General features: G+C 52.7%; 1 protein-coding gene across 1 annotated transcript in view; it reads left to right on the forward strand.

Moving 5' to 3' along the window:
- Positions 1–22,454, forward strand: part of Lasp1 (LIM and SH3 protein 1) — a 39,154-nt gene that overhangs the window by 6,434 nt on the left and 10,266 nt on the right. Inside the window, exons 2-4 of the mRNA XM_027924592.2 lie at positions 1,195–1,289; positions 10,220–10,304; positions 16,836–16,943. Of these exons, the coding sequence (XP_027780393.1) occupies positions 1,195–1,289; positions 10,220–10,304; positions 16,836–16,943 (288 nt within the window). The remainder of the gene's footprint in view (positions 1–1,194; positions 1,290–10,219; positions 10,305–16,835; positions 16,944–22,454) is intronic.

Below are 22,454 nucleotides of genomic sequence, written 5' to 3' on the forward strand. Positions count from 1 at the left end.
TAGTGCTGATCCTGGGGCCACATCCTGGGCTGCCAGGGTTAAGGTGCATGGGTTTGCCAGTATAGCACCACTCCTCAGGGATGCGGTCACTTCCTTTATTGCTTTCTACTCTGTCTCCTCCATCAGCCACCCTGAATTAGTCCTGGTGGCTGAGTTCCAGGTCTCTGGGTTTTTTTTCCGCTCATTTGCACACACATGCATTGGAGCTGTGTTTGGGCACAGTAGTAGCCTGCCTGCGTCCCCAAACCTCCAAAGAGGTTCATCCCTGCTGTGCCCAGCATCCAACATTGGGTCCTGAGGGGACTCAATGCTGTGCTAAGGGCTTTGCAGATAATTTCTCATTAAACCTTAACAGTACCAGGATGCATAGGTGTTTTTATATGCATTCTACAGACACAGAAATGACTCTGAGGTGCAGGGCACTGCCCAAGGTCATATAGCTTGCAGGTGGAGCTTTGATGTCTGCTTTGGGGAGTTCACCTCCAAGACTTGAGTGCTTCAGTGGGAGACTAGCTGCTGAGTGCTCCCCTACCTGTTCTCCAGCTGGGGTGGGAGAGGGATGAGGGAGGATAGACAGGGTGTGGGTGTACTCCCTAGAGCCTGGGGCTCTTCTCATGGGGAGGAGACCCACAGAAGTGGGATACACCAGAGCTGGAGCATCACAGGGAGGGTGTCTGTGGGGGGCGGGGGGGGTGCACATGTGTATGGGAGCTAAGAGTATCAGGGCCCTGGGCCTGTGTGTATGGGCTCCTGGGGGTGGGGGTGGGCCTATCTCCAGGCCTTGTGAAGCTAGAGGAGCTGCCCCTTCCTGTTCAGAGCTGCTGCTTAGCAACCCAAGTGCCACTTTGCATAAGCAATGAGGCCTTTCTAGCTCTAGAGCAGGAGGAGTGGTCTGGGAGGTAGAACTGACCTTCTGACGCTTCTGGGGGCTGTTGCCACCCTCACCTTCAGGCTTGCCCTCCTGCAGAACTCCAGTGGCTGCCTGGTAGAGGGTGGGGTGGAGAAGGAGTGTCATCAGCCACCAGAACCTGTGACCTGAGATGCCCCCAGCTCACCAGGGGTGATTCCAAGTTCTCCACAGCTGTGGGCTTAGGACATTCCCTGGGATGGAGAGTCCCTGAATATCCCTGCCTTCCAAGCCCCCTGCCCACAGTCCTGGTATCTGATGGGTGTCCTCCCTCTGTCTCCCCCCAGTTCTGGCATAAAGCATGCTTCCATTGCGAGACCTGCAAGATGACACTGAACATGAAGAACTACAAGGGCTATGAGAAGAAGCCCTACTGCAACGCGTGAGTCCTGCAGGGGGCAGGGACTGGGTGGGCACTTCACTCCCCCTTGGGTTCTTTCTTCCCTTCTGACAACTACCAGGCGACATTGCCAGCCCTTTTATACCTGTCACAATACATTGTGATCACATTGTCTCCTCGCAACAGATGGTGAGGCAAGGGTTCTTCCTCTTATTTTTTTTATTTTTATTTTTTGGTGGTACTGGGGTTTTAACACAGGGGGGCTCTACCACTGAGTTACACTCCTAGCCCTTTATTTTTAGATTTTTAAGACGAGGTCTTGCTAAGTTGTTGAGGCTAACCTTGAACTTGGCAATCCTCCTGCCTCAGTCTCCTGAATAGCTAGGATGACAAGTGTGCTACTTAGAGGTTCCTTAGAGGCTACTTAGAGGTTAGTTCGTATCCAGTTCTGGGCAGTAAAACAAATATGCTTTTCCCATTGTACCCTGCTGCAAGATAGGGATCCAGTTGGGCATGGTGACAAGCACTTGGGTTCCCAGTCACTTGGTGGATAAGGCAGGAGATTACTTGAACCCGGGAGTTTGAGGCCACCTGAACAACATAGTGAGCTCTTATCTCTTAACAAGTAAGTAAATTAATAAATAAAAATTTTATTTTTAAAACGAGGGATCCAGCGATTAAGTGACCTGCCCAGTAATTGACAGGCTTCTTCTCTCATCTGAGCACTTAATAGGCTTTTGGGGGCTCCTTTCATCAGTGTCCCCCCTCCCTTTTTTTTTTATGGTGCTGGAGATTGAACTCAGGGCCTTGTGCATTGGAGGCAAGCACTCTACCAACTGAGCTATATCCCCAGCCCTGGTGTCCCTTTTATACTCTGTTGACCCTGGCTCCCAGCCCTAGAGTTTGTTTCTGAGAAGTGGGGACGAGAAGCAGGGTGTGGCCTGGCCTAGGCAGATCTCTTCCCAGCCTAGCCAGGTAGACCCATGGACACTACTTTTCTGAATGTAATTCATTTGCCTGTTGGAGGCAGAGGTGGACGTTGAGAGGCAGTTGTCTCTCACCTGGGAGGAACACTGCCTGGTCCATCTCAAGCAGCTGCACAGTGCCCCAACCCTCCATTGTCAAGGTGACCTCTTAAGTAGCAAGTGCAAACTCAATGTCAGGTCCATGGCACATGGGAGCTTCAGAAGGTCATATTGCCTGCAAGTGGGTGGAAAGATCAGTATTCTATAAATGTAAGATCTCATTTTAGTCCAGTTTTGTTTTTTTAATTTTTTTAAGCAGGAAAAAAAAATCACACATAATTCATTACATGTCTAAATACATGGGCGTTTTAGACTTCTGGTTTTAAATTCTCAGTCAGGAGGCTCTTTGCAGCTGAAGTTCACCCAGGAAGGGAAATTTGGGACTTGTCTAAAAAGGGTTGATTGGGAGCTTAAACCCCTTGGAGGGACTGTCTCCCTTGTAGCACATTCCCAGTCCCCTCCTAATACCACTGCCTGTCTCTTTGGGGTTTTGCACATTCATTGGACATTTCTTTCTTACCTGATTCTCTGTGTCAGGTAAGAACCTGGGCCAGATGCTGGGAAACCAATTTCTGAAAAAATGTCAAGCCCAAGGGGCATCTAAGCATCAGCTCTCCCTGAAGGGCAGGAGCCTTGGGCAGCTTCCCTGGTGCAGAGGAAGGGCCACAGCTCCATGCTGGTGGCTCCTCCTGCAGCTGCCCCTCTCTTCTGACTTCTGTTCCTCTAACCCCCACCATCCCCTCCCAGCCCCAAGGGAAATGGGACATTCTTCAAATTCTTAAGGGCTCACACAAGCCCTGATTCTCTGCCACTTCCTCCCTCGTTTGGGGAGTGGGGTGGGGTTCAGAAAAGCCAGGGCACTTAACTCCTTGGCTGCTGGCTGCTGGACCACTTCCGGCTGGACTCAGAGCCTTTTTGAGGGGCAGCTTCGAGGCCTCCACTCCTGGGCAGAAGTTCAGTAGCAGGTGCCGATGCTTCACATCTCTCCTAGATTCCAGCAGCTTAAAGCTCAGTGAGCTTTGGAAGTTGGAGAAAGAAATCAGAGGCTTGACCTTATTTTCTGTGCATTTTCTTAGCTTAGTGTCAAAGGTCTGGTTTACTTTTCTCCCAGTCTTCTGGGGAGGCTAGCAGCAAGTGGGGTTGGGGGTTCCTACAGGGGTTGGGGGTGTTGGGAGAGGCAGAAGATGTAGCCTTCCTCCCTAAATGGTAGAAGTTCTCCTCTCTCTCTCCTGGCAACCAGCCAAAGAGGGGTTGTTCCCCTCCCCTCCCCTCTCTAGCCTTTACAGTCCTAGCTTTGCATGCAGTTAACCTTTGACCCCTGGAACAGTTAAGTGTTGGCTAGGAAGGACCCTGGATGAGAGGGGAGGCGTGGCAGATGTGTAACCCAGCTGTGCTTGCTCCAACTGTAGTAGCACCTTGCCCAAAACTCAGATGCTCCCTCTGTTCCTCAGCCTCAGTCACATCTGGGCCAGCAAGCCCTATGTGGGAGTCCATCCTCTGCACCCGGGAGCCTCAGTTTCTCCATAGTTAAAATTCCTACCCAGGGATGCTGGACCCTAAGCCTGCCTGCCTTTGGCCCCATCCTTCAGTGCTTAGCTTGGCTCAGCTTCCTTCTGTGAAGCACCCCACGCCCTGCTGGGCTAAGCCCTTGTAGGACCCAAAAGGGCAGGTGGTGTTTCTTGGCATTTTGCTAGGTAGCTGGGCAAATGTGTGAGTGTGGTTGACAGGGAGGTCTCAATATTGGGCCTGTCCCTGACCGCCCTGTACACCGGGGCAGTGAGGATCTGGGGGCGGGGGCAGGGCATCAAGACAGAAGCGAGCTGTCTCATTTGTCTGTCCTTCTGTGAGGACTCTCAAGACCAAGATTGAGGCTGGGGATGTGGCTCAAGCGGTAGCGCGCTGGTCTGGCATGCGTGCGGCCCGGGTTCGATCCAGTTAGGGTTAGGGTTAGGGTTAGGGTATGTGGTACGGAGGATCGAGGTTTGATCCTCCGTACCACCTACAAACAAAGATGTTGTGTCCGCCGAGAACTAAAAAATAAAAATATTAAAATTCTCTCTCTCTCTCTCTCTTAAAAAAAAAAAAAAAAACAAGATTGAAGTTCTGGACAGTGACTGTAAGCAGCACAGAGGCTGCTTCTCTTTCCCTCCTTGTGTTAGGCTGGTTTTGGGGAGAGGAAAGGGCATGGACACAGGCCAGAGCTCTTGGGCAGCTGCCTGGTACCGTGGCTCCCATGTATGTGCAGTTACCCAGGTACCCGGTAACTTGGGTGCTTGGGGCACCCCCAGACACACACACACTGGGCGCTGAGTGAGCAGGCTGCATCTGCTTCTCACATCTGGGCAGCAGCCACACTGGTATCTCTGTGGCAAGGTCGAGGCTACACTCCTGCTTTTGCATGGTAGCCCAGGAATTGTTAATGGAACCCTTTTTTTGAGTCTTCTAGATGGGTGGGGCGAGTCTGCTCTTTTGGTTAGGGAAATATTTATACCCTTGATTATCTGTTTTGCAAACTGGATTTTCCAATACCCTGGCTCTATACAAACCTGCTTCTTTGTCTCCATGCTAATGATTTTGAAACCAGGCTGGGGGGTGTGGATGCAGAAAAACTGCCTGTTCCCTCTTCCTTGGGGACCTGCAGAGCAGAGGCTGGGCTATTGGTCTGGAGAACCAGCATTTGGGGTGTCCAGTAAGGGCTGTGCATAGCCTGGGGAGGGCAAGGGGCACTCAGTTGCACCTGTCCCTTCATGGGCTGCAGACCCCTGGGGTTTATCCTTTAGTTTGTTTTATCTGTGTTGTGAGGAGCTGGGGGCGGGTGGAGATGTCCCTGATTCTGGGAAACCAGGGACTATGCTGCTGCCCTTTCCTCAGGCCTTGGGCAGGAGTAGGGCAAGGTCAGTGTTTAAATTCTAGCAAATTCTCTCTAATCCCAGCAGCTTTTAAGGGGTGAGCAGTGTTGGGTAAACCCAGGCCTGGGGCCTGAGGCTTTCCTGCCTCCCCAGAATTCTCTGCCTTGCTGGGAAAATTGGGTCAGGTGTCTCAGGGAGCCAAAGGAAGCACTGGCGTGGGAGGGGCATGTGTGGTGTGTGTTGGGGTGGAGAAGGTGAGTCCAAATGGGCAACCAAGGTGGCCAGACACAGCCTTCAGGCAGCTCCCTCACCTCGATGCCCAAATCCCTGCACTCTGATATCAGACCTTAAGGAAGCTTGGGGGTCACTTTGCTTTCAACACCCCCATTTTTACAGATGAAGAAACTGAGCTCCATCATTTCCATGTCTTTTTCACTTCAATCATTTCTCTTTAAGTTTAGCCAACAGTGGCAGGTGCAGGCTTTGTTTTCTTCTTATTCATTTTGTCTGTAATCCCGGAGGGCTGGTAAGTTCTTCTTCTAGTCTACCCTTGATCTTTTTGACTGCTCATTTTTTCCCACTGGTCAAACAATGACTCCTTGTTGCTTCCTATCCCCACCAGTTGGGCTACTTAGGCTTGGGGGGCTGGAGAGAAACTGGGTTAGTGAGAGCCCTCCCTGCCCGGCTGTGGGCAGTGTTCCCAGCAGGGGTTTTTGGAATCAGCAGCTCTAACCAGAAGCAGGATGTTGGGCTGTTTTTTTTTCTTCTTCTTCTTCTTCTTTTGGTAAAACCAAAAGCTCCTTGTTGCTTTGTTGATGTATCTTTGTTCCTCCTTGAACACAAAGCTGTGGGTTTTGAAGGGGTCCAAGCCTGGAAGGGAGGTTTCACAAGAAAGAGGGAGCTGGGCTCTTGGGATCTCTGGTCTGTCCTTGTTCTACCTCTGGAGTATGGCTAATGGTGGGGCTGGTGAGAGGCTGCCACCTTCCTGTCCCCTGGAAGCCTGTAAATCTTGCAGCTTCTCAGCACTCTCCCTGCCCTCACTTCCTTGGGAGCAGGAAGGTGACTCAGGTCCTCAGGGGTCTGGGGCAGAGTTTGCTTCAGACCTGCCTAGTTGGCTGGGCCACTGTGGGACTGGGGAGAATGCAGTGGACAAGTCTCTGGTTCTTGATAGTGAGTCTCTGTTTTTCCATCCATAAAATGGGCACAGTGTCAACTACCTTTTCTAGCCCAAAGTTTTGTGGTCAGCTTCAGGAGAGAATGCACAGACACAGCATATAGAAAAGCGGCTTCGTGTGCCTGTGGATTCTTTGAAGCCCATAGCTGTCCGTAGCTGCCCAACTCTTGCCTCTTTTCTTCCTCGCCAATAGAGGCTTTTCCTGGTTTTGCCCTCATGGATGCCAGGTCCCTTCCCGGGTTCCTCAGCCTTTTGTCCTATCAGGCTGCCTTCTCAAGAGCTGCTAAGAGCAAGAGGAGTGTGGAGAAGCATCAGCAGAGGGCCCCTGCTGGGAATGATTAAGAAGCCCCCCCCAAGTGGGTATGGTGGCTTTATGTCTGCGGTCGCAGTGACTCAGGAGGCTGAGGCAGGAGGATCACAAATATGAGGCGAGCTTGAGCAATTTAGTGAGACCCTGTCTCAAAAAATAACAAAGGATAGGGGGGTAGATTGTGGTTGAGTGCCCCTGGATTCAATCCCCAATACCAAAAAAGAAAAAAAAAAAAAGGGACCTGCCCAGGCTGGCTCAGAAAGGGACAATGAACAGCTGTGCTCTGGCCTCAGCTCTGTGCCAAGGCCCCCCTCACCCTGCCCCTCCGTTCCTCACCATGGCCCAGTCTGTTGTGGGGCTGGGTTCCAGCTGGGATGGGCGGCCCAGTTCTGTCTTAGAACCCACCTGAACTGCCACCCACACACCTCCCTTCCCAGTGGGATCCGAGGGCAGTGGGAGGTGGAGTTCTACCTGAGGATGCCAGGGAGGGAGAAGGTAGCATTCCCAGCAATTGTTTATGGAAAGAGGTCAAAGCAGTTGAGCCCTGGTCAGAGCTGGTCCTGTGGGGGAGGGGCATGGCGCTGGTGGTTTTTAAGCCCTCCCTCTAGAGACAAACCAGGGCCACCCCCTTCCTCACCTGAAATGTCTGCAAGGATCCCCTGTACACACGGTCTCCAGGTTTTGCCCTCGGGAATTCTCCTGGGTTGAGGACACCCTGCAGTCTGCCTCTTCCCCTGCCCCCATGCTCGCAGACCTGTCTCCGCTCCCCTCCTGCCTGGAGCTGAGGATGAGGTTGCCATGGGAACCTGAAGCGCAGTGAGCAGGGGAAGCGGAAGGCAGGGTCGGCTCACCAGGGCTGGGAGCTGCGGGGAGGAGCGGGGTGACCCAGCCAGGGTCGGGTACGATGGGGGCCGGACTCAGCCCTCCCAGGGCCTGTCCCTTCCTCCGCCTGGGGTTGGGCTCCTGGGGCTGGGGCAGGAGGTTGAAGGCTCTGGAGCTCCTCTTGAGTCTAGTTAATCTGATGCAGGATTAAAATCCTTCCCCATCTCTGCCAAACTGAGTCAACCCCGGCGGACCCCCTCCTCCCAGGCGTCTTTGATGGGATTAGTATTCCGACTCTGAGGCCTGAGCTCTGGTACCCACCAACCCATCTGAGGCCCTTGCTGTGTATGAGAGGGGCTCCTGAGACCTTTTGGTGGGGTGTAGGGTGAGGAGGGACGCAGTGTGGGTAGAGGAGGTGGCAGCTGCCACCGTGGACTAGTGTCCTTGGTGTCCAGGAGACGCCATTGCTGCAGAGGGCACATCTGTGTGTTCACTGCGTGGGAGGCGGACCCAGTGGGTGTCAGAGCTGCAGAATCGGGGAGAGGGTGGGACACGTCAGATGCATGTGTCTGGCTGTCTTTGTGCCACTGGAGCTGGCCCTCTGCTTTCACCCTATATGTTCAGGCAAATGGGAAACCCCAGGGTTTTCAGATTGGTTCCCACAGACCCCCAGCCTGCTTCCTTCCTGCCCCCATTAATGCTACTTGTTCTCAGAATGCACCCTTCACATCTGGGCCAGAGCTGCCTAGAGGTATCCCCCTCATCTCCTGGCTCCTCTATTCAGATCAAAAGTGCTCTCCTCACCACGGCCCCCAGCCCATGATACCTTCAGAATGTCCCCCCATCCCCCATGTGGGGGGAGGGTCATCGCTGAGGCCCTCCAGAGATACTACTTCCATCCCTTCTGTTCCTTTCCCTCTAGTCTCTAGGAATAGACTCCCACTTGATCCTCCCTGCCTTGGAACTGCTCAGGAATTCTGAATGGGCTCCTGAGCTGTGGGTGGCCTGGCTGCCTGGAGCTGGGCCAAGCCGGGGGTTGGGCCTGCCTCAGACCTGTGTTCGCCCACAGGCCTTCTCTGTTGGCAGCTGCAGGCACCTGTGTTTGCTTTTCTCCTCCTGCTTCCGTCCCTATGCTGGAGCTTCGAGCTGGGTGGACCTGGGCAGAGTACAGATAGTATCACCTAGGCCTGTGACACTGAGAGTAGCCTAGGGGGGAAAAGGGCTTGCCACAGTCACCCAGGGCACCAGTGGCAGGACCAGAGCCCAGAGCTGTGCCTTTTCTAGTTGCTCCTTTCTTCACTGAGTTTTCTACCCCAAATCCTGCCTTTCACAGGTGGTGGACAAGAGGGAGGTCATGTGTTGAGTAGCTCTTGGGTGGCTCAGGGTGGTGTGAGTGGCTGGAGAACAAGCCAGGTTTGGTGAGAGCGTGGGCGGGTGGCAGCTCATAGCTAGCTCTTGGGCATGTCGGCTAGTTCAGGAAGGATGTGCCTGGGAGGCGATTCTTGGAGGCCATCCATCTCTCTCCCTCCCCCCCCCACCCCTTTTTATTTTTTGGTCCTAGAGATTGAACCCAGGTGTACTTTACTACTGAGCTATATTCCTAGACCTTTTTATTTTTTTTTTTAATTTGAGACGAGGTCTTGCTAAGTTGTTGGGTATTACAAAGTTGCTGGGGCTAGCCTTGAACTTGAGATTCTCCTGCCTTGGCCTCCCAAGTCACTGGGATTATAGGAGTGTGCCACCATACCCTGCAAAGCCATCTTTTTCTTACCTTGGGACAGCCTGTGAGTCAGGGATCTGTGGTGGTCACAGTTCTGGTGAATGTGGTCATCCACAGCTAAAAATGGCTAGACCTTGTGTTCCTGCTTGGAGAAACCACTCACTAGCTTCTGAAATGGTTGGGACCTCCAGTTATTTCACATACCAGCGCACATACAACACACCCACCACAATGACCTTGGGGGACCTTGCAGTGACCCAGGAGGATACAGGAGGACAAGTTCTGGTGCTGGCTGAGCTTCAACGCCTGGTAGGATACTTGTTTATTCCACAAGCATTTATTGAGCTCCGACTATGATTCTGGGAGCTTGGAATAAATCAATGAATAAGAGACCCCAAATTCCCTCCCCTTGTGGAGAAATAGCAGAGAAAGACCATTTAGCCATGTGATTAATAAGTTAATACTGATTAATAAGGTCACCTAGTGCACCAGTGGCAGGACCCAGGATTGATAACCCAGGACCTTATGAAGGCCATGGGGGTCACTGAATGGCAAGGGTCTGGAGCCAGCTTGCTATTTCCTCCTGTGTGGGATGGGGGTGTCTGGGCCACCCTGCCTCCTGCCACCAACTCCAAAACCAGCTCTTTCTGGGAGCCAGGACCATGATCTGTCCCATGTATGGAAATGGGACAATGGAGTTTAGGACGTTGAGGGATCTGACCACTTCCTATGAGCCTTGGCCACATTGTGTAACCTCTCTGGACTGAGCTGTCCAGTCTGTCAAAGGGGGACAATGACAGCACTCGCCACCCAGGGTGGCTGTGACCTCCTTTGTGGCCCCCTCCTGGTCTTCTCACCTATCCTCCAGTTCAGTTGGGCTTTCTTAGCCCTTCAGACACCTCTTTGGAGATCCCTTTCTTCTCAGTGCAGTCAGCCTCTCAGTGATGGCAGGGGACACTGTTGAACTGCCGCTGGGGCTGGGGCAGGGACTGCCCAGGAATCAGATGGAGCCTCCATTCCCGGTTCCTATCCTTCCCTGGAGTGATGCCGACTCTGCTTTTTCTGTCTGCAGACACTACCCCAAGCAGTCCTTCACCATGGTGGCTGACACTCCGGAAAACCTCCGCCTCAAGCAACAGAGCGAGCTCCAGAGTCAGGTGAGGGGCCGGCCTGAGCAGCAGCTGGTGGGGAGAGCTGTCATAAGCCTGGTTTGGCAAGGGTTCCTGTGGTTACTCAGCAGGGACAAGGTGCTGAAATCCTAGCTCTTGAGACTCCCTGCCCCCAGGCCGCCAGCTACTGGTGCTTCCTGGTTTCATCAGAGGAAGGGGCAGCTGCCTTCCTACCTGAGTGGCTGGAGAGGTGTGGGCCTCTGCCACTGTGCTTCAGGGCCCCTGGAGCCCGCCCCCTCTGGGAAACTGTTCCCCTTGTCCCGTCTCCATTTGTGCCCACCACAGAGGAAGGGTTGGGGGAGACAAGGGCACTGGCCTCTCCAGGCCTGTGCCAATCTGAGGCTACGTGGTCTATCCCCTGCAGTCACATCCCTTCTTTGTCTCCTTGGAGGGCAGCTGTGAAGAGGCCTGTCCTCTTTTGTCCCCTTAGGCCTGACTTGCCTGAGCTGTGTGGGGAGGCCCCCACCCTCCTGTGGGGAAGTAGACGCTTCCTGGCTCTGGGAGAACGCCCTCTTCAGGGGACACGGAGCTAAAAGCAAGGGGATTGGAGCCCTGAGACCCTGCCTGGAACAAGGGTGGCCTGTGGTAGGCAGGGCAGGGCTTCAGTGAGGATTAAAGGATTAAATGAGAGAATACACGGAGGGAGAAGTAAGGGGATTTACCAAGTATGCAGAGTGCCCAGGGAAGTCCCACCTGGGTCACAGAGGAGGCTGGCTCCTGGCTCCTCAGGAGTGGGCTGTACCCAGGGTTGAACCCAGGACCTTGTGCATGCTAGACAAGCACTTGACCACTAAGATACCCATCCCCATTGCCCTTTCTAGTTTCCAGTTTTTATTTTAAGACACAATCCAGGCTCACATCAAACTTAGGATCCTTCTGTCCTAGCCTCCCGAGTAGCTGGGGTTACAGGCGCACACCAGCGTGCTTGACCTGCTGCCAGATCATCATGTGACCTCCTTGGCTTCCATCAGGGAGAACCACACCTGATAGGGCTTTCCTTACCTGCTCTCCAGTTCCTCCCTGCAACCCTGCGAGGAGAATGCTGTTTTTCCCAACCTATAGATGAGGTGACTGAGGCTTTAAGACATTCAGAGACTTGCTAAGCTCATGCAGACAGTGGGTGCTAATAACAGCATTAGCACTAAAGTCTTGAGCACTCAGTGTCCAAAGCATATTAGCTCATTTAATGCTCACAACAGCCCTGCACAGTCAAAGGGGCACCTCACTGTGTGGAAGAGGAAATAGAGGCTGTGGCTTTGAGCACAGTTTGGTCTTTCCAGTTTTCTCTGCACTCTGTGAGAGCTGTCTCCATCTTAGTAGTCCCTGACACTGCTGAGAGCGTTTGTAGCTTAGCAGGTGCTTTGAGTTACCTCGCCTGTCTTAGGAGAGGGTACTGTTACCTCCATGTTGCAGATAGGTATGGAGGCTGAGTGCCACAGGGCTTTGCCTGTTGACACACACAGTAGTAGGATTCCAGGATTTGGGATCTGGTCTTTTTACTCCTTGTTCTAGTCCCTTGACCATGTGCAGCCCTGGTCAGTCTGAGACTCACAGTGGAGGGGAACAAGTGGGATAGTTACTTTGTTCCTCAGCAGCAGTTCCCATCTGCCATCCCACCCCGGCTGTGGCAGGAGAGCTATAAATGCCAGGGACTGATGTACCCTGCCAGCTGAGGAGGGCCAGGGGGCAGAAACACTGCTGCCTGGGCCAGACCCTCACCAGGCCCTGATGCCTGCCCAGACGCCCCAACCCTTGGGAAGCCACTTGGACCAGAGGCAGAGGGGCGTCACAGGGGCCTAGAGAGGGCAGTGCTGGGAGGAGAGGCAGATTCAGGGGTGGGGGAGCCTTTGCATAGGGGCAGAGGTAAAGGGGGCACACTCTACACATCCCCCACTCTCAGGAGGGGAAATTCAAACTCTTCAGCCTCAGTCCCACCAGGGCTGGGTTGCCGCTCTTCTTGCCCCTGGAAGTTGATCCCTGAGGGGCAGGTCTGTAGGACAGGGTGTCCTCAAGGAGGGGTGAGGAGCTGGGCAGAGCTTGCTGTGGTCAAGGCTGCTCTGCACCTCGCAGGAGAGGCCAGCACCCTGCACAGGGGTTGGAGTCCTCCTGCTCCATGCATGCCCTCTGCTCCAAGGGCCTGCCCTGCGGCTCCCCTCCTGAGTCCCCAGCAGGCTGGGGAAATCTGGAGAATGGCCACTCTTCCCTTAGGTGTCCACTGAGGGCCAGGCTGTGCGTTCTTGCACTTGACCTCATTCCATGGGACAAAGGAGGGGCACTTCGCCCCATTGTCCAGGCGGAGACCCCGAGCTGTGGAGAGGCCGTATTCCTTGCCCAGAGTCCAGTGTCAGGCAGATTTTGAGCCAAGCTGGTCTGGCCTGGGCGTGCTTTGTTCTTAACAGTTCCGCAGGACTGACTGCTCTGACATGTAGCCCCAGTTGCCAGCCCGCAAGGGTAGTAGGGGGCTTGATGGAATGCAGATTCCTGGGCTCTGCCCAAGCAGCTTTGCCCTCCTGGTGGTCTTACAGGGGCACTTAGGAGGCTCGGAGTGGGGCAGGTGGGCAGGAGGGAAACAGGCTTGAGCAGAGCCTCCCCCTCCATTTATGCCCCAGGTGTGAGGCAGGGGATTGGGGCTTTGCACTGCGGGCTTGTTGGGGTCTTGAGGGGTAGGGTAGGCAGTGTGAGAGGTAGGGACCTTCTCCCCTCCCACCACCCACAAACTGTGGTCTAAAGGTGTTTTCCTCCCCCTCACCAGTAAAATGGGGACAGAAACCCGTTTTCCTAGAAGCTAGGGGCTGGGCCTGACGCTCTGAGGCTGCTCTGAGGCTTAGATGGGCTGAGCCAGCCAGGCCGGGGTTGGTGACAGTCCTGTGGCGTCAGTGGGGGCAGGGCTGGCTACAGCTGCCTGTGGCTGGCAGGAAGGGAAGTGGGAGCCTCCTCTGCCTGCTCTGCCCCACCCCATCAGGGTGTTAGCCAGTGTCTTCCCAGGGTCCCTTCCTGGGCCGGCCTCCCTGTGCCTCAGCCCTGTCTCTGGGAAGCTGCCCATGCTATTTCAACTTATTTTTGTCTATATTGGTCCCGAAAGTGGCACTTTGGGTGTCTGGGACACCTATAGCCTCCCCAGCGGGGGAGGTAACCACAGAACTGTCCAGAAGTGACCCTCTGAGTGGTCCTGTGGAGCTGGCAGTGGGCCCCGACCCCGCACCCTCGGGCTGAGGGAGGCAGTGGTGTTGGGTGGGGCTGGGCTGGAGGCATCCCTGTGGTCTGAGAAAGGTGAGGAGAGAATGTTTCTTCATTTTTCCTGTCATTGTCACCTTCATGGTGTTATGGGGAATGCCACCAAGGAGGGCGGAGTGTGCAGTGAGAGTCCCACACTGTACTCTGGGGCAGGGTTCCCACTTTTTAAAGCCACGATCTTCTTATTCTGGATCATTAAGCAGTTTTGTTTTTTTGTTTTGCCAAATAATGTTGCTGGTTTATTTAGAGATGAAGCCTCTGTTCGATCCATTCATCATTCATTCAGCAAACACTGATTTGTACTGCTGTTGGCTGGGTTGAGTGATGTGTAAGGTAGATCCAAGGAGAATAACTAAGAACCTACATCCAAAGGGTAGGATTTCATAGGTGGTGGTGTGTGGGCACCAGGAGCTTGGGCACCAGTCCCAGCTCGTCCATGGGAGTTTCCAGGTCAGGGCGCAGTCATCAACCAGGGATGGAGTCATCTGGCCCAAAGTGTTGAGTTGCACTCTGACCCCATGACAGCAGGGTCATGTGATCTTGGGACAGGTCCCTTTTCTGCCCTCCAGGGACCTCTTAACATCCCGGTGAGTCACTCCAGACCCAGGGCAAGCCTCCTGAGTGGGCCAGGAGGGAGCCCGGGCCTCCTCATGCTCCTGGCCCCACCTCTGCCACTCCCTCCATCACCAAAAGGCCCCTCAAGAGAATCTTGCCCACATCTTTTCTCTAGTTGGGGCCTGAAGGTGCTTAAAAATGGTCACAGACTTCAGAGAGGGAGGCTTTTAGAGACCAGCCATCCAGGAAGCCTAGAGAAGGGAATTAGCCTGAGTAGGGACCTGCAGCAAAGCGGCTCTGAGCCCAGACCCCCCCTTCTCAGCCTTGCTCCCCCAGACCGCCCCCCTCGGCCTGGCCTCCTGTGTTGGGAGAGTCATGAATTATCCTTCCCCAGTAAGGAGCGGAGCAATTTCTGAGCCTGGGAACCAGCTGATGTCATTGCAGTGTCACCATGGTGATTATTCCCCTGGATTAGGGGCCTGACCCTTGCAAAGGCAGGAAACAGAGGAAGGACAGGGTGGACAAAGCACTTTCACAGTCACCCTCACTGGTCCGTGGAGCCGCTGTCCGAGTGACTGGAACGATTGTCACCATTATACAGATGTGGAAACCGAGGCTTGGGAGGTTAAGTCATTGTCCCAAGATCACTTAGCAGAAGGAATTCTGAGCCTGTCAGTACCAGCGCAGTCTGGCTCTGTGTCCCAGTCTGGCTCTGTGTCCCGTTTAGTGATGGGAAGGCCCTACCCCATGTTTTAACCCATTCCTCTAATGGCTCTTTTTACACATGAGGGGAGAACTGAGATCGGAGGCCTTAGATTCAGGGCTTCTGCGTCTAGAGCTACATTTTTCTGTCTTCAGGTTCCTTCCGTTCTCTGATGTCCTCCTTCTTCAGGGGTCCCCCACTGTGCAGACCCAGGTTCTCCCGGAAGAGCTGATGTTGGACAGGTTGGGGTGGGGCCATAGCTCCTTGCAATAAGTTCTGGTCTGATGGGAACCAAGTCCCACCCCTTGGCCTTTCTTTCTTTTTTTTCCTTGGTACTGGGATTGAGCCCAGGGTTACTGAGCCACATCCGCAGCCTTTTTTTGTAGTTTATTTAGAGACAGGGTCTTGCTGTGTTGCTTAGGGCCCCACTAAATTGCTGAGGCTGGCCTTGAACTTGGGATCCTCCTGCTTCAGCCTCCCAGGTGGAGCCACTATGCCTGGCTATGCCTTTCATTTTGATCCGCCTCAGAACAAAGGAGGAAGAAGAACCCCAAACCAGGACCTCTGGCTCCTGGAGCTATGAAGAGGAGGGTGGGGACTGGTCACATGTCACGAGTAGCAGCTCGCTGCTATGGCAGTCAGTGACTCCAAGCCTGGGAGCTGCTTGGGCTTGTCATTCTGGAAACTCCCAAAGTCCTGGGCCTCATGTCCTGGGCTGACCTGTCTCAGGACAGTGCGGCCCCCATGGAGGGAATCCAGGCAGCTGGCGGGGTCTGGAACAGATGGCTGCCGAGGTGGACAGGGAGTCTCTGGAAGCCAAGGAGAACATTCCCTGTCCCACGAGTATTTCCCAGCCTCAGTTTTGCTCTTCAAAGCCCCCAGGGAGGACAAGCTGTTCCTCATATTTCAATTTCTTTAGTTTCAGAGAAGTTCTGCTTGCTTTCTTGCTTTTTTTTCTTTTTCTTTTTCTTTTTTTTTTTTTTTTCCGATACAGGGTAACAACCCAGGTAGGTCTTGGTCTCCTGGGCTCAAGTGATCCTCCTGCCTCAGCCTCCTGAGTAACTGGGACTAAAGGCACATAGCACCATGCCTAGCTTGGGAGTCCTTTGTAGTCTGTTTTGAATTCCTGTAGTACTTGACTTTTCAGTAGAATTCTCACAAAAGGAAGGCCACAGAGGGTGATTGGGTTCTTCCCCAGAAAGTTTCATCGATGAGGCCTCCCCTCTGGCTGTCTCACTACCCTCCCTTCTAGGCACCAGCTTTGTCCTTTGGCACAGCTCTCACTCACTTGGTCACTTCAAAACTACCCCGGCTCTTGGTGGGTAGGGCTACCTCCTGGCTAGGTTAGGGTCGGCAGTCCTAGGAGCGCATGCGAGAACCTTCTTCCTGCTGGGCGCAGTGGCAACACCTATCAGCCCAGTGACTCAGGAGGCTGAAGCAGGAGGATCGTAAGTTCAAGGCCAACCTCAGCAATTTAGCTAAGCTCCAAACAACTTAGTGAGACCCTGTTTCATAATTGAAAAAAAAAAAGCTGGGGATGTAACTGAGTGGTAAAGTGTCCCTGGGTTTAATCCCAATATGAAAAACAAAACGAAAAACTTTCTATAGCTTCGGGTAGGAGGGGCTGCTAGAGAGGGTCAGAAGGCAGGCAGGTGAGGCCTGGTGACTAGATCTTTGCTGCTAAGCTGTATGACCTCAGGCAGGGGAACAGATGGCTGCCGAGGTGCCGTTTGATGGCTTAGTTTCCTTATCTGTAAAATGGGGCTAATAGTATATATGGGATTAGGACTTAAATGAGAGAGTTTATGTGAGGCACTTAGCACATCTCAGAATGTGCCGGGCAAATGTTAGTGGGTTATTGTCGCTTTCTAGCCAAGGCGTCTGCTCAGCACCAGGAATTTCTGGCTGGGATCCTTCTCTGGGCCCCGTCTCCATCTCCTGATGGTGCTGTTTCATAGGGGCCTCCAGCTGGGCGCTCTCTGCTCCCCTGTCTGACCCTAGTCTCTCTTTGTCTCGCTGGTCCCCAGGTGCGCTACAAGGAGGAGTTTGAGAAGAACAAGGGCAAAGGCTTCAGCGTGGTGGCAGACACACCCGAACTCCAGAGAATCAAGAAGACCCAGGACCAGATCAGCAACGTGAGCCTGCCCCCCGCCCTCCGGCCCACGCTGCCTGTTGCCCTTCCTTGTCCCCTCCCGGCCAGCCTGGCTGACATGAATGGGACCAGCTTCCTGCATGGCTTCTCCCCAGCAGGTCTGGCTGATGGCTGCCCGCGCAGAGGGCAGGGCAGGGTTGGGCTTCCCAGGTGCCTTTGCTCTATGTGCCCCAGACCCCCTGTTGCCACACTAGGCCCACACAGCGTTTCCTCCTCGAAGGGGCTGCCCTTTTGTGGGAGCGTTGATGGGGGACGCGTCCTCTCCCACCCTGAGCTGTCTTCTCTTTTCTGGGTATGGTGGGTGTCAGGGTGAAGACCTGATGCTTTGTCTTAGCACAAAGGTCAAAACTGGGGGTGGGGGCAGGGAGGCCTGGCCTCCTCCTGTCTGCCTCTGGGTGCTGACATTGCAGTCATTTCCGCCCTCCCTCGCCTCCTCCCACCTCGGCTTGTTCTTCCTTCCTGTGTAAAAACCCCAGCCAGCTTCGCCCACTGGTCTTGCAGCCCCAGCCTGGGCCCTCCTGGGTTTGGGCTGGTCACTGGGGCCTGGCTGCAGCACAGGTGGGTGTGGAGAGCAGGCAGTGGATCTACGGTCCCCACATCGTGTGCCCTTCTAGCACCTGGGACCAGAGAATAGGCCTCAGTTTCCTTCCTGACAGAGCCACAGACCAGCAGCAGCCTGTGTGGCTCTGGGCTTGTGGGGGACCTTATTTGGGGCTTGTGGAGAATCGGGTGCTGCTCTAAACCACAACTACAGAAGCAGAAGCCCGTGCACAGGGCCCTGCAGTACCCCAAGCCGAGGGGCGTGCCCAGCCAGCCCGGGCTCCAAGGTTCTATAAATGAAGGATTGGGCTGGCCGTTGTCTTCTGTCAACCAGTTGCCTGTGTGACTGTGGGCTGAGGGACTGGGGAAGGGCCCCGGTTTCAGATGGCCCACCCAGCACCCACCCTCTGGGCTCCACAGCCCTCCCCATCCTTCCATCGGGCCTCGTTGGCAGGGCACTCCTTCTGGAAGTTGGCTGGGCAGTACTTAGAGTGGGCTACAGCCGAGGGTCAAGTGGATTTCCAGCACAGCTAACAAAGCCAGCCACGCCCAAGACAGTGGCTTTCAAACTTTGAGTTCCACATATGATAAGAAATATATTTTACATCTGGATCCACTAACCAGACATGCATTTTTTTTTTTTTTTTTTTTTTAGCAAGGAAACATAATCAAAACTTCCATGAAACCGGGCGTGGTGGTGCACGCCTGTAATCCGAGCAGCTCTGGAGGCTGAGGCAGGAGGATCATGAGTTCAGAGCCAGCCTCAGCAATTTACCGAGGCCTTGTCTCTAAATAAAAATTTTAAAAAAGGGCTGGGGATGTGGCTCAGTGGTTGAGTGCCCCTGGGTTCAATCCCTAGTACCAAAAACAAAACAAAACTTCCATGAACAGGGTCGGGGGATGCAGTGGTAGAACACCTACCTGGCATACACAAAGCCCTGGGTTAGGTCCCCAGCACTGCAATTTTCGTAGTTCCTCATGTCGTGAAGGTAGAAGGATCACAAGTTTGGGGCCAGCCTGAGCAACTTAGCAAGACTCTGTCTCAAAATAAGAAAAGCTGGAGATACAGCTCAGTGGTGGAACACCCTGTGTTCGATCCTCAGTACTGCAAAGGAAAAAAACAAAAGAGGAAAAAACTTTCATGAATGAGTATTTTACTATATGGAGGGCTCATTCAGATATTTTCTGTTCCTTTATTTTGTAAAGATGCTGAGTGGAGACTTACTAAATGAGTCTCACAACAAAATCATTGACCTGCAGTTTGAAATTGGTGTTCTGAGGAAATGGGGTGTTTCCCTTTGGCTAGAGAGGGCACGGCTTAGAGGGCTCTCATCCTTCTCTGCTCCCACAGTTGCCCTGTATTAAGGTCAGCTTTCCGGTACTGTGACAAAATACCTGAGAAAATCAACTTAAAGGAAGAAGGATTTATTTTGACTCTTGGTTTCCGATGAGATCCTGGCCCCTCGCTGTGGGCTTGTGGTGGGCCAGAACATCACGGTGGGGAGTGTGTGGTGAAGCAGAACTGCTTGGCTTGTGGTGAAGCAGAGAGAGGAGAAGAATGGGGCCAGAATAAGATGTAGTCCCCAAGAGCATGCCCTCAAGACCTGTTCCCTTTAGTTAGGCCCCGCCTCCTGCAGTGTCACCTCCCAGGAGTCCATTTACCTATGACTCCATCAATAGATTGATCCATCCATGAGGTGGAGCATTCATGATCCAGTACTTCCCAGGGGCCTCTCTCTGAACATGGCCATGTTGGAGACAGGTGGGCCATTACGTACCCCTTTCTATGCTAGTGCTGGCACCTTCCCTGGAGCCTCCCTTCTGGCCTAGGTCCCCCAAAGGGTGACAAGGTTCTGTGTCTTAGAGCTCAGAGCCCTCAGTGTGCAAAGTGGGGAAGGTGGACATGGCCTTGGGTAATGGGACGACCTGGACAGTTCACAGAGCTGGTCTCCTGGGGCTTTTCATTGTGAGGGACCCTGTGTTTAATTTTGTGTATTTTAATTTATCTATGTATTTATGGTTCTGGGGATCACACCAGGGCCTCCGCAAACACTCTGCTGCTGAGCTTCCTCCCCAGACCTCTGTTGCTTGTTCCCAGCCTGCAATCCCAGCCCCACTGTGCGTTTTGGAGGAGAGGAGACAAACAGGCCCATTTGTCCCTGCCACCCTATCTGGAAGGCTTCCAGAATATTCCACGCCCAGCCTATTCTACCTGCTCTTCTGCCCCCATTACTGTAGGTGTTAATGTCTGAGGTGTCCTAGTAACAAAAACTCACTGTGGCCCAGACATCCACACTAGGAGATAACCATCTTATCCGCAACCCAAGCTGCAACTAGCTGATTGTCCTCTGCTCTGAGGTGGGGGAGGTGACCTGACCTGGTGGTTGCTTTTGCAGTTTTAGCTGGAATCTCTGAAGTGTAACCACAAGGCTGTGAAGATTCTTGGTTTTAGAGAATGCAATTAAAGACTATCAAGTGTGTGTCTCAACTATGAGCATCCGGGCATTTAGTGAAAATGCAGACTCTTGGCCTCCTTGCCCTGCCTCCTCTTCTCTGGATCCCAGGAATCAGTTTTTAGACACGTTTCCTTGGGTTATAGTGGTGCTCTCTGAAGTTTCATTTTTATGTTTTGGTACTGGGGATTGAACCCACAGGTGCTTTACCTCTGAGCCACATCCCATCCCTTTGTATTTTTTGTTTAGAGTCAGAGTCTCACTAAATTACTCAGGCTGGCTTTGAACTTGTGATCCTCCAGCCTCAGCCTCCTGAGTTGCTGGGATAACAGGTGTGTGCCACCGCACATGGCCTGCTAAAATTGAGAGCTATCATTTAAAATGATAAAGTAAGTTTCACCACCCCCTAATCAGAGGATGCCAGAACTGACTTGGCCTAAAACCTCAAGAGAAATTTAAACTTCACTCAGAACCACTGCTATCTTGTGCCAACCTCTAGAGGAATTTTGGGAAAGATGGTATTCAGAGCCACACCTTTTGTTTCCAAAATAGCTTTCCTGTCTCTGACCTGTCCCTTCCCGATTAGCTCCAGATGACCTTATTGTTTCTGAAGGTCAGGCCATCTTGCAAAGAGATGAAGACTTGTCCTACTAGAGTCATGTTCTGCAGCTACGGGTTTTACCAGCATGAGGTTTTGTTTTCTTTTGATTTTTTTAGTGCTGGGAATGGAACCCAGGCCCCTTGCTGTTGCTAGGCAAGTGCTCCACCACTGAGCTACATCCCAGTCCCAAGCCAGAGCATTGTGGAAACAAGTGTCTGGTCTGGGGGAATTATTGCTTTGGCTGTGTGCATTTGTCCTTAGAACCACAAAGAGGTGCCAGGCTTGGTGGCTCATGCCTGTCATCCCAGCAGCTCGGGGAGGCTGAGACAGGAGGATCATGAGTTCAAAGCCAGCCTCAGCAATGGCGAGATGCTAAGCAACTCAGTGAGACCCTGTCTCTAAATAAAATACAATACAGGGCTGGGGATGTGGCTCAGTGGTTGAGTGCCCCTGAGTTCAATCCCGTACAAAAAAAAAAAAAACAAAAAAAAAACAAAGAGGCAAGGTACTGGGGAGGGAGAACCCAAGGGCTGGAATCCCGCTTTTGCCATTCCACCACTGGGCGGGTTGCTCAGTTTCCTCATCTGTTAATGCTGGAATAACTGGCCCTACCTTGAAAGCTGATTGTGAGGAAGATGTCAAGGACAAATGTTGATAATAATACTTCAAAGGCAGACTTGTCTGCTTTTTATACTAAAGAAGGAAAGTAGAGCAGAGTTTGGCTGAAATTGGCCATTATCTAATGCTAAGAAGGTATGAGGTTTTTTTTTTTTTGGTGGTGCTGGGGATGGAACCCCAGGGCCTTGTGCATGCAAAGTGAGAGTTCTACCATTGAGCTGTAACCTCAGCCCTGTTACCAGGAGAGATGCCAGTAAGTGATGCATCTGTGGTAATTATGTCCTCATTAAAGGAATCTAGAGGGTTAAGAGGGCTGGCCCAGTGCTGTTGGGTGTGGGCTGAGCATTGCAGTGGCCTGAGCTCCACAGGCTTGCTGCACCTAAAACCCTGGAAGCTTGTTACTGGAGCCCCTTATGGAAGCCTCTGCTTTTATTCACTGACGTGTTTACTTACATATTGATTCTCTGTATACACTTTGGTTACTTTCAGTTTCTCTTTTTTAAAACTATAACAGCATAGTAACACAGTAAATACTTACTGTGGGTGTAAGTAAATACTTTGTGTGTGTGTTCACTTGCACGCGCACACACACAGATGCTGAGAATTGAACCCAGGGCCTCATGCGTCCTAGGCAGGCCTCCTACCCTTGAGCTATAACTCCAGCCCCCAAACACCTGCTTTCTCATGATGCAAACCAAGAAATAGAACATTACATTTCCAGTCCCCTGCCCAAATAATTTTAGAGTGTTAAGGACCAGAGTGTAGCAAGCATCTGCCTCAGCCTAGTTAAATATTAACTAGCTGGAGATTCTGGGTGGACAACACAGGTGGCAGATGGCAAGGGGCTGGAGAGTGTATCGCAAGCTGCACCTGGTCAATGTCCGACAGGACAATAAAACCATAAACTTTGAAGTTATCTTGGCTACAGGCAGATTTCTCTGCATTTCTGTTAGCCAAAAAATAATTAGCATTTTGTGTTCAGTAAGTTAGTGTCAGTCTTCAGAGTTTGGCTAAATAGTAGTCAAGTTTCATTCCCAGAGTTAAATGGTTCAGAGGCAGGCTTGCTGGGTAATCCTCTAATTTGATTTTTTGGGGTAAGTGGGTACCAGGGATTGGACTCAGGGGCATTCGCCCACTGAGCCACATCTTCAGCACTATTTTGTATTATTATTTAGAGACAGGGTCTCACTGAGTTGCATAGTGTCTTGCTATTGCTGAGATCCTCCTGCCTCAGCCTCCTGAGCTGCTGGGATTACAGACATGCATCACCATGCCTTGCTAA

The sequence above is a fragment of the Marmota flaviventris genome, chromosome 17 (genome assembly GCF_047511675.1).
Source record: "Marmota flaviventris isolate mMarFla1 chromosome 17, mMarFla1.hap1, whole genome shotgun sequence".
In the NCBI taxonomy this organism is placed as follows: Eukaryota; Metazoa; Chordata; class Mammalia; order Rodentia; family Sciuridae; genus Marmota; species Marmota flaviventris.